The sequence below is a fragment of the Stegodyphus dumicola genome, chromosome 2 (genome assembly GCF_044657685.1).
Source record: "Stegodyphus dumicola isolate Sdum_Otavi_A_Nest chromosome 2, ASM4465768v1".
NCBI lineage: Eukaryota > Metazoa > Arthropoda > Arachnida > Araneae > Eresidae > Stegodyphus > Stegodyphus dumicola.
This window is the reverse complement of record NC_140769.1, coordinates 214,729,186-214,745,253: the sequence shown is the minus strand read 5'-3', so window position 1 is coordinate 214,745,253 and position 16,068 is coordinate 214,729,186. Positions and strand designations below refer to the sequence as shown.

Below are 16,068 nucleotides of genomic sequence, written 5' to 3'. Positions count from 1 at the left end.
TTATAAACAATTTTAAAAATATCATTTGTTTATTGTATTCATTTTATCTGGATGCTTACTTTCAAAACATCTGATAATCTGTCAAATTGAAAAATCATATTATAAGTGTGCAAATGACGATTGCAAGTACTTTAACCGTACAAATGACTTGGAATATTACTTTATTTAATACAAATTTACTTACTTTAGAACAAAGTACTTGGAATTAGTTATCATTTTGCTTATGACAATTTTGAAGTAGTTTCCTACTGTGAGATGTTTTTTCTGTGTATTACCGCAAGACAATCCACTGAGATTGAAAGGCATTTTTTCCTCCTTACTCGTTGTCTTTGTGATGTAATTGGAAGCACATCCCACTAGCAATCGGGAAGTTCGGAATTTGAATTCCGGCCCAGGGCATTCATATTTTTCAAGTTTATTGCTTCGAGAAATTTAATGCCTCGGCAAGTGCGTGTAAACCAAAATGTGACGACGATAATTCGCCAATACCGGGATTCGACGACTGGATCTTGTCCTTCTCATTCGCCTTTTAAGTGGGGGATAATATAAGATAGAAATTCTCTATCTTATCTTTCTTTACCCTTACTTACTGCTTGACTTTGCGGTGTAATTGGAAACACATCGAGAAGAATCCAGAGATTCTGACTCTGAATCCCGGCGACGTCTGTTTGTATTTTCATGTTTCCCGCTTCGACAAACCTAATGATTCTACAAGATTTCCTTTTAGAAATAAATTCAGAGGAAACTTTGAAAGGATTTTAAATCCATGTGAACTTGTCCACATTACTTCCTTAAAAATATTTTGCAAATCAGCTAAAATGTAAGCTGACAGACACTTTTCAAAAACAATGCTTTGTATTTCCCATTCTATCAGTTAGATACTCTTCTTATCATAGCATTAACATATCGATTCTGAAACCAAGTAATGTAAGTACTCTTTCATGAAAGAATTGCGATATTTTGCGTATAAGCCACAAAGGTGCTGGGACGCAAAATTTTTGAATCATTGTCATAAAGCGTTCTTAGACTGGGCCTTGGAAAAAACGAAAAATTTACAAAACCTTAGGTGAAGATGTAGCGTCATTCGGCTTCACTGTATTCCAATATTTCTGTATATGAAAATATAAGTGAAGAAAACCCATAAGTGGACTAAAATACGAGCAATGAAAAGGGTGTTAACAGAAGAAACTATTTTTGAGGCAGCTTGCGAGAGGTCATAGGTGGAATGCAAAAAGAGAAAAAGGAAAATGACGATTAAAGAAACATGGGGAATCATATTCGACACTGAAACGTCCAGACAGCCGCCTGCTTGATTTCAGATCATATAGGCGAATAAAATGAGTTCGAGTCAATGACGGCACAACATAAGAATTTCAGTATGGCTTTCAATATAATGAATATATCAGACGTTTTCGAAAGTCATTATATTAACTGAAAGATGTTTTAAATAGTGCACAGTATGTCATTCATTTAAAACTGCTAACCGTTTGTAGATGAGAGAAGAATTTTGCTTATGTAACTAAGCAGACGGAGACTTTCGCAAACGATTTAAATCTAAACGATAGCAGAATTTTCTCGTAAAACCTAATTAATGGAAAGCATAAAAAACACATGTTCCTGAAATGTTAAATAATTACTTCATTTATTCAGAAAATAATTATTTTATTGACATACAAGTAAATATAAATATTTCTTTCAGTTAAAAATTACATGTAAAATTATTCTTACAGTTAAAATTAAAAAATTATCTAATACTGCTTTTAAGAAGCAGAATTCTGTCAAGCCGACTTCACCATTTGGTTCACATGTAAAATTGATAAATCTTCATTATCTAATTACACTTTCATTACTATCTGAATAGCTGGAATAAAAATACAATATCTTCTTGACACAATCAGTGAAGACTATTTTCATACTCACGGTAACTCTTAGCATATATTGTACAAGAGATAAAGGCAGTTCTTCGAAAAATAATGAAACAAGGAGCGTAAAGTGAAAAATAGTAAAATACTTAGAAAATTAACACCTGCCTCAAATGGAATGTCTGCATCACAGAGCTCTGGAGGAGAAAAATGAGTTTTTATTTATATCTTAGGAACATATGCTCTTACTTCTCAATAAATTTTTTAAAATGTAAAATAATAAATAAAATGAAATAGAGGGTTCAATTAGGTTATTTTGATGCTGGAGACGTGAAAAATGAGTAATGCCATCTCCGGGACTCGAACCTAGGTCTCTCGAATACGCGCCAAGTGTGCTACCATTAAATCACGAAGGCATGCAGAAAGAGGAGACGCAATACCTTATATATACCCCCTTTTAAAGGGCAACTGGAGATTAGAGGTTCCAATAGCCAAATCCTGGTGGTGAAGAATCACCATCAGCCATCTTTTTGTTCGGGTAAAACACGCGTCAAGTGTGCTACCGTTACACCAAGAAGGCATGCGGAAAGTAGGGAGAAAATACCTTATATACTCCCCTTTTTAAAGGGAGACGGGGTTAGGGGATCCAGTCGCCAAATGCTGGTGGTGAAGAATCATCATTCACCACATTTTAGTTCGGGCGGCAGTGTAAAATCATTCTCGTTATTTTGAAACAGGAGACATGAAAATGTGCAGTGCCTTCGCCAGGACTCAAACCTGGAGCTCTCGAATGCGCGCCCAGTGTTCTACCGTTACACCACGAAGGCATACAAAAAGGAGGGAGAACATAATTGGATGAAGTACATTAGTATTATACCTATATCTTCACTGTAAAAACATTTTCTCCTTAATTATATTATTCATGTAAGAATACTCTAAAGGCTTTAGCAACTATGTTTTCCCAAGATTATTTATCAGACTCTAATTCAGAACTTAACAGTTATGAATACGACTTTAATCTAGTGGCTAATAGCATTTTTAATGATTGTCTAGACAATATAACTAACCATAAGGACTACATTAATAAACAATATGATAATAGTATCAAAATCATCAAACTTAGAAAAAATGGAAAGTACGTCATAGCACAAAGATTGCAAGGAAAACTAATTACAATTCTTGATAACCTGAAAAATGCAGATCTACATAATACGGAAATTACAGATGAAGTGGATAAAGTAGATAAAGTGTATTAATCTGAACAAGCCAAAGTTTCAACTACCAATTCCTATACACAAACTTTGTACTATTAAAAACCAATAAGACGATGTTTGATAGTTTTATAGCTTGATTTACTATTGTATTTTTTGTTCATATGTTTTTATGTGTGTGTGTTGTGTAATATGGGCGCAGCTCTTTCTTGTCATAAGACGAGCTTCGCTCGTCAGGCGTGCCGGACTACGTCCTAAATAAATAAATAAATTGGATGAGGAAAGCCAACTGTTATTAGCACACAAAACGCTGTCCTTGAAAATGCATATAACATGGCGCCCGTCTTTTAAGGTATGATTTCTTTTGCCGCGCATATGCGGTGTCCATTTTTAAAATTTTTGTAATATTTTATGTTGAATGCGTGCATTAATTACAATTTTGCTGGGCCGTTCTTGGACTATGTTATCTGCGTATAATCTGAAGTGCAGCGTATTGTCACCTCTTTCCCAAAAGAAATCACATTCATCTAAAACAGAAACGGTTATCAAATCATACAATATATTTCCCTTTATATCTCAAATTTTGAAAACTTTTCAGTGTAAGTTTCGCCTTTCACAAACTAGTCATCGCCAGCTGCTAATATCCAACATAACAGTACTGCATGGCATAAGATTGATTCGGTCCAGTCATACTGTGCTATGACTTATTCAGCCATGACAGCCGCAAGTAGCCTTCCTCCAGACATCAAGTAATTTACCCACACACTTCCACATCAGAAGATTATTTCAGTTATAGTAGCTCAGAGTCGACTGTGTTATAACTCATTACAATTGACCATGTATACAGTCTTAACAAGATGTATGCAGTATAATCCAAAGTTGTTTCCCACATATATTTTTATTATGTTCTTTCCTCTCATTTATGTTTTCTGTTATGTTCTCTTTAACTTTTGTTTTGCGTTAAGCATAATGTCTTTATCTTGTTTGTTTGGATATTGCTTTGCTTTGAGAAATAAACATATGCGCTACCTTGAATAACTGTGTTATCTCTAAGTTGGTATTACTTTGTTCGTATTTTATTTTTCCTGATTGTTTAAGTTAGTGTATATGCTTAATTCTTCTATTAATCACTTCAAGATATTATCATGAGCCTGCTTCCATATGTCTCTGAAAATGTTCTACAGTTGTTGCTTTTTCTCCTACTCTAGTCAGCAGAAAAATCAGAAAATTTAGCATTGAAACTTTGTATGACTAAACGCCTCTCAATGGAAGCGATTCAGGCGGATTTTAGTGTAATGGTGAACACTAGCCAGAATTTCTGTGTAATAATGTTTGACATTTGGAAATAATAGATAATGATATTTTGTAACTTTCTGATGACGCTTTATTTTACTAACATTTAAATTATTAATGCCAACTAATCGGAGAACTTTTAATACTACGTATTCAGTAATTCTTCCTTTTTTTCTCTTCTATGTTTCGATTTCAGAATTTCTCAAAATGTGATCCATATGTCCTTTTTAATCTACATTAAAAGGAAAACAATGATAACGACAAAAGTGTGCAGTGAATCATGGAATGCAGTTGTTTGTGCAGTTACACGTATTTATTTGGTTTTAATGATATAGACATGGTTTTCTTTAATGCCCCCGATGGGTGTTAGTTTCTTTTATAAGGTCTAACATAAATATCTTCAGAGATTTTCGGATTGGTGGATTTTAAGTGTATTCATTTCAAAGATACATTATGGATGCATTATAGTTATACATATTCAGAGATTATCTGCAGTTTGAAACCGCATTTATTGGCGTAATAATTATCTTTTGTTAACCACCATACTGACTGCAAAGAATACTGATGAATAAATGTGAAAAGATTAATAAGCCTGATATTATTGCTTTTTGAAGAACATCTGATTTAAGAATTACGCGTCCTTGCCGATTATCATCTTAACTCTAATCTAATAATCTAAAGACATTTTCATTCACGAGCCTTCGATTTTACAAATTTATTTTACGATCAATACGAGTTTTCGGGATCAAGAGTTCTGTGTAGTCCTACGTAAGCAGTAATTCCCGGTGATTCAAACATCATACTTTCCAAAATATCGGAATTCTGAAATAGATATTAATGGCAAATTATTCAGTGTGTCACATCCTTATCATTATAAGTAATATATTTCTTGAAATTTCAGTTGTATAGTTTATGCTGTTAACTTTACAATTTTTACAAGAAAGTGCTAAATCTTTTGTGACTTTCTCAAATTTTCAGGAACGCAACAAGACTATGATTTTTCACTTGGTAAACTGATTTCGAGAATTCGAAGTTTTCTCTGCACAAAATGAATATTGTTCCGTCTCTTCTGAGTTGGAGAAATGGACGAAGTCAGGATTAAAATATAGCAATCACCAACAGAAAATGTGAGAAAGGTGATATCGCAATCAATTTCATGTGTTTCGAAGTAATGCTTAAATAACAAATTCATTCTGCTTCGGAAAAACTCATCTCCATCTGACATTGAACAAACAGTTTTCAAAGCTAACAGTACAAGCCACAATTAAAATTTCAAGTGATATATTGCCTAAACAGCGCTGTCAATCACTAAAACAATTTGTCATTAATAACCATCTTGGAATTTTTGAAATTTTGAGGTGCGCGAGTTTTGTATCGCTCTATATCTCTGTAACAATAAGTAAATGGTAATTCTTGGTTGAAGATAAATTGATGTTGTGGGAAAATTGATGGTCGCATTATTTCTGTGATTCAATGCATAGAATAGAAAATTTCGACATTATTCAAAATAAAAATGACAAAAATATTTAATTTCTTACTGTAAATGTCATCCAAGGTGTAGTATACCACTCCATTTGGCCATCTAGCATTTGCTGCAGTTACAGCATTTCTGTCCTAGACAAAACCAAATAGGATCTTATGGTTTCAGTCCATTGATGGATCTCAAAAAAATAATGAAATACATTCTTTAAATATTAGCGAAGTTACATTACAACGATGCAAAATATTTGAAAAAAATGTTTGCGGGTTTCATTTTCTTAAATATGTATTTGAGATTTGTGATTAGTTTGTTATTTTATTAAGTAATGTTATTAATAAATCGATATACATTTTTCTACAAATAAATTTCTCTTAATAGCCTTTTTAAAGTTTGAATAGGGTAAATTCATTGTAAATAGTGATAATCGCCATCACTGACAGTTATTTTCTCTAAGGCAATTGCCGCCACTAAATCGTCTAATACAGCAGTTATTCGCCTTAGAGAGTCTATTATAATTGTTCATTAACGTTTTCCGAAACAGACATACAGTGGAACCTCGAGATACGGGCACCACTATCTATATACGAGAAATTCGAGATACGAGATTGTATGAGCGAAAAATTTGTCTCTAAATACGAGCGTGGACTCGAGTAACGAGCAATGAACCAGGCTGTTGGTATGCGTGGCGCCATTTCCCGATCCGGCTCGACTCGGGGAATCCTCTTGTCAGATCATTCAGTGTTCTTTGATCTACGTGTTTGTGCGCTTGTGAGTTAATTTTTTATTGCATTTAACGTAAAAATAATTATTTCACGATGTCTTCTAAGAAGATTATTGCCTCATAGTGCTGTAAAGAAAAATAAGGAAGCCATGGCTGTTGAAATTAAGAAAGAAATAATAGATAAACGTAAGAGTGACGGAATTAACGAAGACTTACAGCCTTTCGACATCGACGATCTGCGCTATTCTGAAAAAGGAAGAAGAGGGCAAAGGAGTTACCGTTACTTCCAAGCACCGTCCGAAGCTCCTAGGAGCTGTTGAGAAGCTGTTGTTGGCGTGGATTAACGAGAAGCAGTTAAAGTCGGTGTCGGAAGCTGTCATAAAGGTAAACTACGGTTATATTATTTACCAGTGTTATTTATTAGAAAAACTGATTTTTATGTTGATATTTTTGGGAGTGCGGAACGGATTAACTGGATTTCCATTATTTTCAATGGAGAAGTTTGTTTCTAGATACGAGGAATTCGCTATACGAGCTCAATGCTGGAACGAATTAAACTCGTATCTCGAGGTTCCACTGTATATTCTTCTTTACTTTAGTATAACATTTAGTTTTACGAGAAGAAGATTATGCTAACCTTTTACTGAGATCGTATAAAAATATAAGCTAAGTTTCATACATCTTTGCTCAAAAGTGTTCCGTATTCCAGTCTATAAGTCTATTTTATTTCAATCAATTTTTTTTTTTTTTTTTTTTTTTTTTTTTTTTTTTTTTTTTTGAGAAAATTAATCTACGACCAATAGTAACAGATATTTATTTGTACAATCGTTTTCCAAATATCCTTTTATTTTTTAACAAGTATTTAATCATGATATTCAAGGCCATTGAAAGAGATGGACCATCTTTTAAATCATGATATTCTATATTATTGTAAATTAATATTTTTAATTTTTACATAAAAATGTAGAAAATCAAGTTTTCATTGAGTATTGAACTAGTGAAATAACTTTGGGTGTGCACAGGTAATGATGATTTTGCTCAATGATAATGATGTACCGCCTTTAAGAAGCCAGTTCACATGAAGATTATGACCCTACAACTAAAGGCGCATTATTATGATACGCAGAAATCAAATCTTTTATGTAATTATTCAACGCATTTCTGGGCAACGTCTGTGAAGTACAGCCATTTGTTGCAAAAAGATCACTAAAGAAAAAAAGCGATTGCTAACGATCAAACAGCGAACAGTTCATGTTAAATCCCACTAGGGGTTTTCATATCACCTCCAGCGCAGCCCCGGACGTCTTGGAAGGCATTATGCCACCACATCTTCAAGCAATCTATGAGGTTACTTACTTTTTAGTACTTCAACTCAGCATCAGTTTCAAAGATTACATCTGTTTTGCAGACGATTACAAACGTTGCCCTCCACCATATAAAAGACATACGGCCGTTACCATACCAAAATAAAAATCCAAAAGAATGTCGACCCAAGAAACAAAGGAATCGTCACTTCCGACAAACTTGCAAAAAGAAGCAGCTCTTTCCTTAAGAAGACAAGTTCCTTCAACAAGGCGAATTTATGGCCCATATCCATATTATTTTCTGAAAAGGGGCCTCTCTTGTAGCGACAACCGTATTTTACATATTTAGAAATTTTCGCTTGAATTATTTTCTGTAATTCATTTTTTGATATTTAAGAAAATGGTTCCTTCACTATTTCAAGCATTTATTTCATTTGTTCTGCCTATTACGCTTGTCTTATTATGTTATTCACCTTTATAAGCAAGTGAAACTAATGTCTGCTTTATAGGAAGTAAATTAATGTTCTTTCCCAGAGAATGTAAAACATATATATATATATATATATATATATATATATATACAGCATATTTCAAACAATATGTGAAGAGATTTCTTTAATTAAATTAGCGTTTTCGTCTTCTTCACTTTTCCCTTTACTTATGAATCGATTTTTCTTAGACTTTTGCTATTTTTCGCTTAATTCGCTGAATTGCCACAACTGATATTAAGTGTGCTATAAATTTACTGAAGAGAAAGGAAGAAAGGAAGACTATGATCCAATTGAACTTCTTTGTCGAAAACGAACAACGGCATGATCGCATGAAAAAATATCTACTTTGAAACAGAAACAATTCCATATCTTTTTTTCATTGATAATTAAGAAATATTTTATTTTTTTTAAAAGTATCAGAAGGAGACAAATGTTATTTTTCGCAATGGCCATATATTGCTGGTCTGTAATAATTTTACATCAACTATTTAGACTTTTGCTTATCCGAACTGAGTTAGGTTCCGAAACAGAAGAATTGAGTTAGGTTTTTCACATAATAAGATTATATGCACATATGAATGCACGTACAGTATTCAAAACAGTAAGTTATAACTGTCTCCAACACCTGAAAGACCTATGCAACAAGACTAGGCACGCGAGAAATCGAGTTCGTGCCTATGCTTTCCGAGAGTCATTTTCGTTATAGTAGCGGTTAAGAAACTCATCATACCACAACAGCAAAACAGCATGTCAAATTGGAATTTACTTTAACGTTGAAATAGGAGAAACAAAACGATTTTATGAAAAATTATTTCAATTATGCCAAGATTCATGACTGCTGTTGAGCAAAAGCATTGTTCGCATTCACGAAAGGGACCTCCGGAAGTGCAAAACATACAATGTCTGCCCCGAAAGTAATGCATTGTCTTCTACCGCGACTATCTGCCGCACAGCGTTGCCGCTTGCTCCGAAGTATGGGTGGATTCTTGGAACACAGCGCGACCAGCGCCAGTCGGCTCCAAGCTCCTGGAGAGTCACAGTGCCTGTTTCAATGAACCCTTGTGTGAGTGCTCGGTCGAAATCCAGATGGAAAAAAACTCTCGAGCAGCGATAGGCGATAAAGTTTTGCTTCAAACTTGAGAAAACGCCGTCGGAGACTTTTGATCGGAGATTAAAAAAGAGATTTGATCGTTTCTCAAAGGACAGCATTTGGCGACCCTGGAGAACATCAAAGTGGTTATAACGAGGTTACTAAAGGACATCCTTATGACGGACTTCCAGGACGCATATAAAGCATGGAAATCGCGTTGGAACAAGTGTGTTAAAGCAGGAGGGATATATTTCGAAGAATATTGAGTAACTGTACGGAATCGGTTCAATAAATGTTTTAAACAAAATGGGAGCATTAATTTCGGGATAGACCTTTTATGCTTCGCAACATCCATGCATTCAACAAACTGAAAGAACACCTAGCTAGACAAAAAAAGCATGTCAATCATGAATAGTTACAATAAGCAGCTATGTGATAGCTTTGTAACCAAATATCTGTCACCAGAAATTCGTGTGCTTGATTGAAAGTTGAGAAATGTGTTTACAATGAGTGTGAGATTATGTTGCATACTGGACTATACCGCATTGCTTGCAAAGTTTCTTTGATATACAATAACCAAACGTGATTTATTTTCTGAATGCGTCTCGTGTTAGACTTGAGCAAATACAACCCGAAAGAAGCTAACTGCTGATTTTCAGAAAAGATATCTACCGCTAAAATAAATGATAACTGCTTATTTTCAGAAAAGATATCTACCGCTAAAATAGAAAGGAATTTCATGAAAAGGTTCACTTTTTCATGAAAAACAACTGAAAATTACCGATGCTAGCTTAAAACCAGCTTCTTGGTAGAATCAATCTCATACTTAAACATTGTTTTTAATATTAATTAGAAGTAGTTGATAAGCATTTTTATTAATAAAATTTCCAAATGATACTCACAAGTGAATAACTCGTTCCATTGCGGAGAAGGATGTCTCCTTGGTAAAGTCCCAATAATCCTGAAATGAATGCATGCAAACTGATGAACTTATTTAATATTTAAGTTTATATATCATCTAATACTTATATCATTATAAAAAAATTCTGCCAACGAATTTTACGACAATAATTAAGAATTTAATCTTATTTTAAATTTCTATCAGGGGGCAGGGGTTTCTATTCCCATTCTAAGTTGCAATAGACAAATTTATGCCACATGAGCTATAAAATTTCTCCTGAAATTAAGAAATATATTTTTTCCCTATCTATCTGTAATATCTGTGAATATATTAGGTTTAGATTTCAAATAACAGTTTTATTATGTTTCGAATAATTTATGTCTAAACTTTTGCTTTTATAGCTGCATTTTCATATTAAATTTCTTGCAAGATATAGGAATGAAACCTTTTCCACTCCATCCTTAATACAACCATCGATTCGTTCGACCTTTAATACACAGATAATCAGTAAATGTCCTTTTCCTACGATCCTATTCAATTTAAAATTTCATTTTGCTGCTTATCTAACATACGGACTGATAAAATTATACTAAATACATAAGCCCTCTGCCTTTAAGCTCTCAAGACCCAAATTTACGTAGCTAATATCTTCACTTGAAGGGCAGTCAATGCAAGAAAGGATGTGCAAAGATGTTGAAACTAAATTGCTCCTTAGCTTTCAAAAAATAAATAAATAAAAATAGAGATTTTTCAGCCAGATTCAATCTCTCGATCTAATCTCTTAGATTATCTTAGATCTCTTAGATTTTAAATATACAACTTATGGAGGACAATCTTGCTTTCTTCTGCCACCCTCTCTGACTAGTGCAGAGACAATAACATTGCGAATCTGAATTTTTCTCATCTATTTGAAAAGTGGTTTCATCTCTGAAAAGGGTGTTGGATGGTGATTGATATTTAAGTTTTGTTCTTTGGTTGGTTGACATTTAAGTTAAGATACGAGTCAGCATTTTCAATTCCTCTTAGTCTACTATGAGAAAGAATCCACCGCAAAAGGTACATTGTGTCATCTGCAATCAATTGTTTTACTTTCCAGGAATATTTAAATAAATGTCGCTGGCAAACATTCCAGCCTTACCCAACACATTCCCATTACAACAAAAATGCTTAAAGATACTGTGTCACATTCATGGTTTTATCAATATTTTCAAACAGGCTTCAGCCAAACCATGAAATGCGATTTCAGAATGTAATACTGCCTTTAGACTATAACACTGGGTCGACAATGCCTAGTAAAAAATCTTCTGACGACAGCTATATCCTGTAAGAAGTTCGCCCCATTAAGAAAACAGGAAAACTCGACTCATTTATCCATACAACTGACTTCTGTTATTTTCTAAAGTCCATAATATACACTCTACACAATATCATTTTAGCATCCACATTTTTCACTATCAATATCAATGATGAAATGATATGAAATGATGAAAGGTCTTCGTGCCATATTTGTGCCGACAAACATTCCTCGCAAAATCAATTTCTTTCGCTGTTTTAGTTTAGAAAGGGAAAAGTTATTTTCTTGTCGTTTCAGGCCTTTGTTTTTCTGTTCACATTTGAAGTTATCAGCTGTCAAGGCTGAATTATGAAAAACTTTTAGGAGCTTAAGCATTTAAAAGTTTTGTCGTTTCTACGTACATTTATAAACCTGTTTTTTGTTCATTGCTTCTCTCCCAGTCTGGTTTAGCTACATCATGCATTCTAATGTAAAACTGGCAGTGGAAAATTTTTATGATGCCCCTTTTCTTTGGGTTCATTTTTGCGACCCCTCTTTCTTTACTTGATGCCCTAAGCACATGCTTATTTTTCTTTAGGCTAATCCAGATCTGCCAGTTGTTCACTAAAGAATCAATGAAGTGTCTTGTACAAAAGTCTTGCTAATATTATTAGTACAAAAGTCTTGCTTGTCATTCTGCACAAGAAAGTTTGTTAATTCCAGCTTATATAAGCACGTGGTATGAATATGTAACCTGCTGAATATGTAAATCCTGTTTCACTTATTATGGGGTAACTGCCAGATACTAATACTAGGACACTGAGCATATAAATTAATGTACTACATATACAGACAGACGAACTGTGTCAATTTGCAATAATGCAACAATCCATTAAAACTGGCAGTAACTTAAAGATTGTGTCAAAATTAAGTTATACTGTATCACATTTATTTTTCTTTTAATACTTTGGCGAACTTAATTTCAGATAAATACAAAAGAAAACGCATTTCCTTTTGTATCATACAGCAATGTTTTTGTTTGTTTCAAACAGCCTTTATTGAGAGAGATGTTCAAATGTTATGTACGATTTTTCTGTTCTCACTTACCACTACAATATACTTGTTCCAGCATCCGGGAAGGTCCTTAAGCATTTTGACTGCATGTCGATTCCTTTCTTGCACAACGTTAATAATTTTCTCATTAAGCTTAAATTTCTTTCGCCCTAAAAATTCTTTAAGTGATGAAATAGGCTAGGTTAAATTATTTGGATATGGCAAAGCACATGAGAGTTACCTGCCTACGGAAAGCGATACCTTCATGGTAGACTTTTGAAAGGACACTGGCTTGTGTTATCATTATATATGGGAAAACTCACGAAAAGCACCGCTATAAAGCCAGTCATTTCGCCATGTTCGAATTTGGGTCGAACTACCAGCGTTTTACGGCCTTAATCAGTTGGCCATTGATGGGGCCTTTTAAGTTGTAGGAACAGATGAAGAGATACTCATGTCCGAGCTAAATTTTAAATCTCAAATAAATATGAGACGGAATGGCACCTTTAGTCAAAAATCGGTCCTTATCCGTCAATGGACAGCATTAGAAACAGATTTTCTGTCAAAATAGCCGGTATTGAAGACAAAAATAAATAATCATTGCGCCCAGTAATAGACATTACATTAAACGAATAATAAATTACATCTTTTCAATTTTTACGAAAATTGGTGATGATAACGACATTTACTTTCTACGCATGCATAGCGAGAATTTCTGTCAGTTAACGGTTAAATACCTAAAATTCTAATGATGATTCGCTGCTCAGCACTTTTATGAACCTTTTGTTCCAACCAGTGGCGTAACTAGAGCTCTTGGGTCCCTATGTAAAAGCATTTTTGGGCCCCCTATTAAATTTACAATACTCCCCCCACACACACACACACACAAATTCGATGATTCCAGGAGCCACAATTTTGATTTTGATGATGATCAGAAAATAATTTAAAAATCTTATATGAACACCACATGACTTAAATTAAATTATACACATTTTCTGCTGCGCTTCATCTAAACTTACTTCCTTGAATGATTGTAATTTAATGAACCGATCTCTGAAGGCAAGAAGAAAATGACATGAAATATTTTAAATTTTGAACTAAATATCCCGGTCAGTTTTTTCTGCACAGAAGTCAAACTTCTTGTATTTTTTTTCCCATGAGTATAACACTTTCCCAAATACAAGACCGGAGAAAAATTTTAATTTGGTTATATATCAAAAATTATGTTTCTTTTTTTTTTTTTTTATTTTTTTTTTTTATTTTAATTTGACATCGCCAAAAAAATTTTTCGCCCTGAGAGACTTCTCGATGGAAAGCTATGACTACGACCAATGACTGCGAAAATAAAGGTCGGGTAAGGGGGTGGATACAGATTCTGTCAATTGCAATAAAAAAGTGAAGTGCATAACTAGCTATTATAGTACTCCCATATACGAAATTTCAACGCTCTACGGCTAATCGTTTTTGACTTATGCGAGATATATATCTCTATCTCTCTGTGTACATATGTATGTCTGAACGTACAGATGTCACGAGGAAAATCCCTTTTGAATCCATTTTAAGCCCATTTTATAATCCTTTTTTGAAAGGAAGAGCCCTTTATTTTGTCCGTTACATACAGACGTCACGAAAAAAGACCGTTCAAATGGATTTGGGAACGGTCAAAATGGATATTTCCGTTGAAATATGATACCCGATATTTTGGTATATGTACCGGACATTTGGTATATTATGTATAGTATTTATAAAAGAATGCGTCTTCTTTTAAGTTTAATCATGTGAATGTAGTTCAGCAGAACACTCAAGGCCCCCCTAAGCCTTCGAGCCCAAACTGATAGAGGTGATGGAAAGAGAAACTAGAATGCTCTTTTTAAAATCAAATATGTAGGTGTTTGTTTAATGAGTTAAAAACTACGTTGTTGTTGTTGTGATTTATTTCACTTGCTTAACAGAAATATCAGAACAAGCCCACAAAATTCATAGTAGCTAGGAGTGCAAGTACGTCTCTCGTTGGCAACAGCCTTGAGCACTATATAGGTGATAGTACGACTTTGCTCAGTTCCGCCCCCCAATTTTGAAGAAGAGCACCTCGGGAGGACGGGTGCGAGGTTTTCTAACCCCTCTTTCCCTACCTCGAACTCGAGAGGGCTTTCGGCTCGCCGTCTATTTAGAGTGTCCCCATGCCGCACAGACCCTATATATTTACAAACATCCAAGGCTTCTCCGGGATTCGAACCCGGGCCCATCGGTACTGCATCAGAGTTCTAACCACTATCCCGACTCGGCAACTTCTTTACAAGAATGGAACATGAAAATTTCTCTTTATACTATCGTGTTTTTGGTTTATTATTTATAGTACAGGTAACATTTATAATTTTAAGGATAACACTTTTCGTTATTTGTAGACTATGTAGTTTGCCTGTAGGTTTTCCATTTTTTAAATCGCTCTAAATTTCGAGAAAATTTTGAAAAATTTTATAAAAAAAAAAAAAAAAACCATTATTTATATAAAAATTCAAACTTGCGTAATTCAAAGTCTACTTATACAGAAATTGCTTAATTTAATGACAATAATATTAATCCCAAGAAATTTTAGGCATATTTGCAGTTTACGAAGTAGTTACTAAGATGTTACAGTTCGTTGAGAATTGTAACAGTTAATTATTCAAGTATCATAGTTCATGCGAAATATGTTATCTAAATTTTCAAAAATTATTATACACATAGAAATAGTTTCCTAGTTGCTGTAATTAATAACAATTACGTGAGCAATGTATAACGAACTAGCATCTAAAAAACAAGACATATTAAGGCAAACATAGCACTCTATATTAAGCTAACAATAGACTTTTAGAGAATTGAAAGTTACAGTTAAAGGGAGAAATAAAAAACACAACTTACGGTTTTCAGTAGGGTTCGTGTTCTCCGAGGTAACAAAAGTTAAACTTTTGAAAAACAAAATAAGAGAAACCAGCAGATAATTCATGACGGCCATCAGTGTCACCGCACCACAAGAAGCACATAAACCTTCCAAAAGCTTTAAGTTTTCTACTGTTTTATCACTAGTTCGTCCTCTGTGGGAAAAAATGCAGTTGGTTTTCCATTGCTGGTGATAAGCTGATAAATAATTATACCACTAGCAATAAATTGTGGGAGATTTTTGTTTGTTTTGTTTTGTTTACAAATGTCAAAAATGTTTCCTTTTGTGAAATGATGTTGATTTATTAAAATTATGACTCCACCGACAGTGAAATGAATTTTAAATTTCGGAATGTTCGAAAAACATGAATAATTAGGTTATTCTTTTACGTATTTTTTATTACAAGTTTAGAATTTTAATTTTTTCTGTTTATCTAATTTTATCTGAACGAAGATTTCACAGTTAAAAA

General features: G+C 33.8%; 1 protein-coding gene across 1 annotated transcript in view; it reads right to left on the bottom strand.

Moving 5' to 3' along the window:
• The window catches only part of LOC118197970 (astacin-like metalloendopeptidase), a 41,880-nt gene extending 26,124 nt beyond the window's left edge, over window positions 1-15,756 (bottom strand). The window contains exons 1-3 of the mRNA XM_035369543.2: window positions 15,581-15,756; window positions 10,355-10,413; window positions 5,905-5,980 (exon numbers count right to left, since the gene is read on the bottom strand). Of these exons, the coding sequence (XP_035225434.1) occupies window positions 5,905-5,980; window positions 10,355-10,413; window positions 15,581-15,674 (229 nt within the window). The 5' untranslated portion in view covers window positions 15,675-15,756. The remainder of the gene's footprint in view (window positions 1-5,904; window positions 5,981-10,354; window positions 10,414-15,580) is intronic.
• Between the last annotated feature and the right edge of the window lie 312 nt (window positions 15,757-16,068).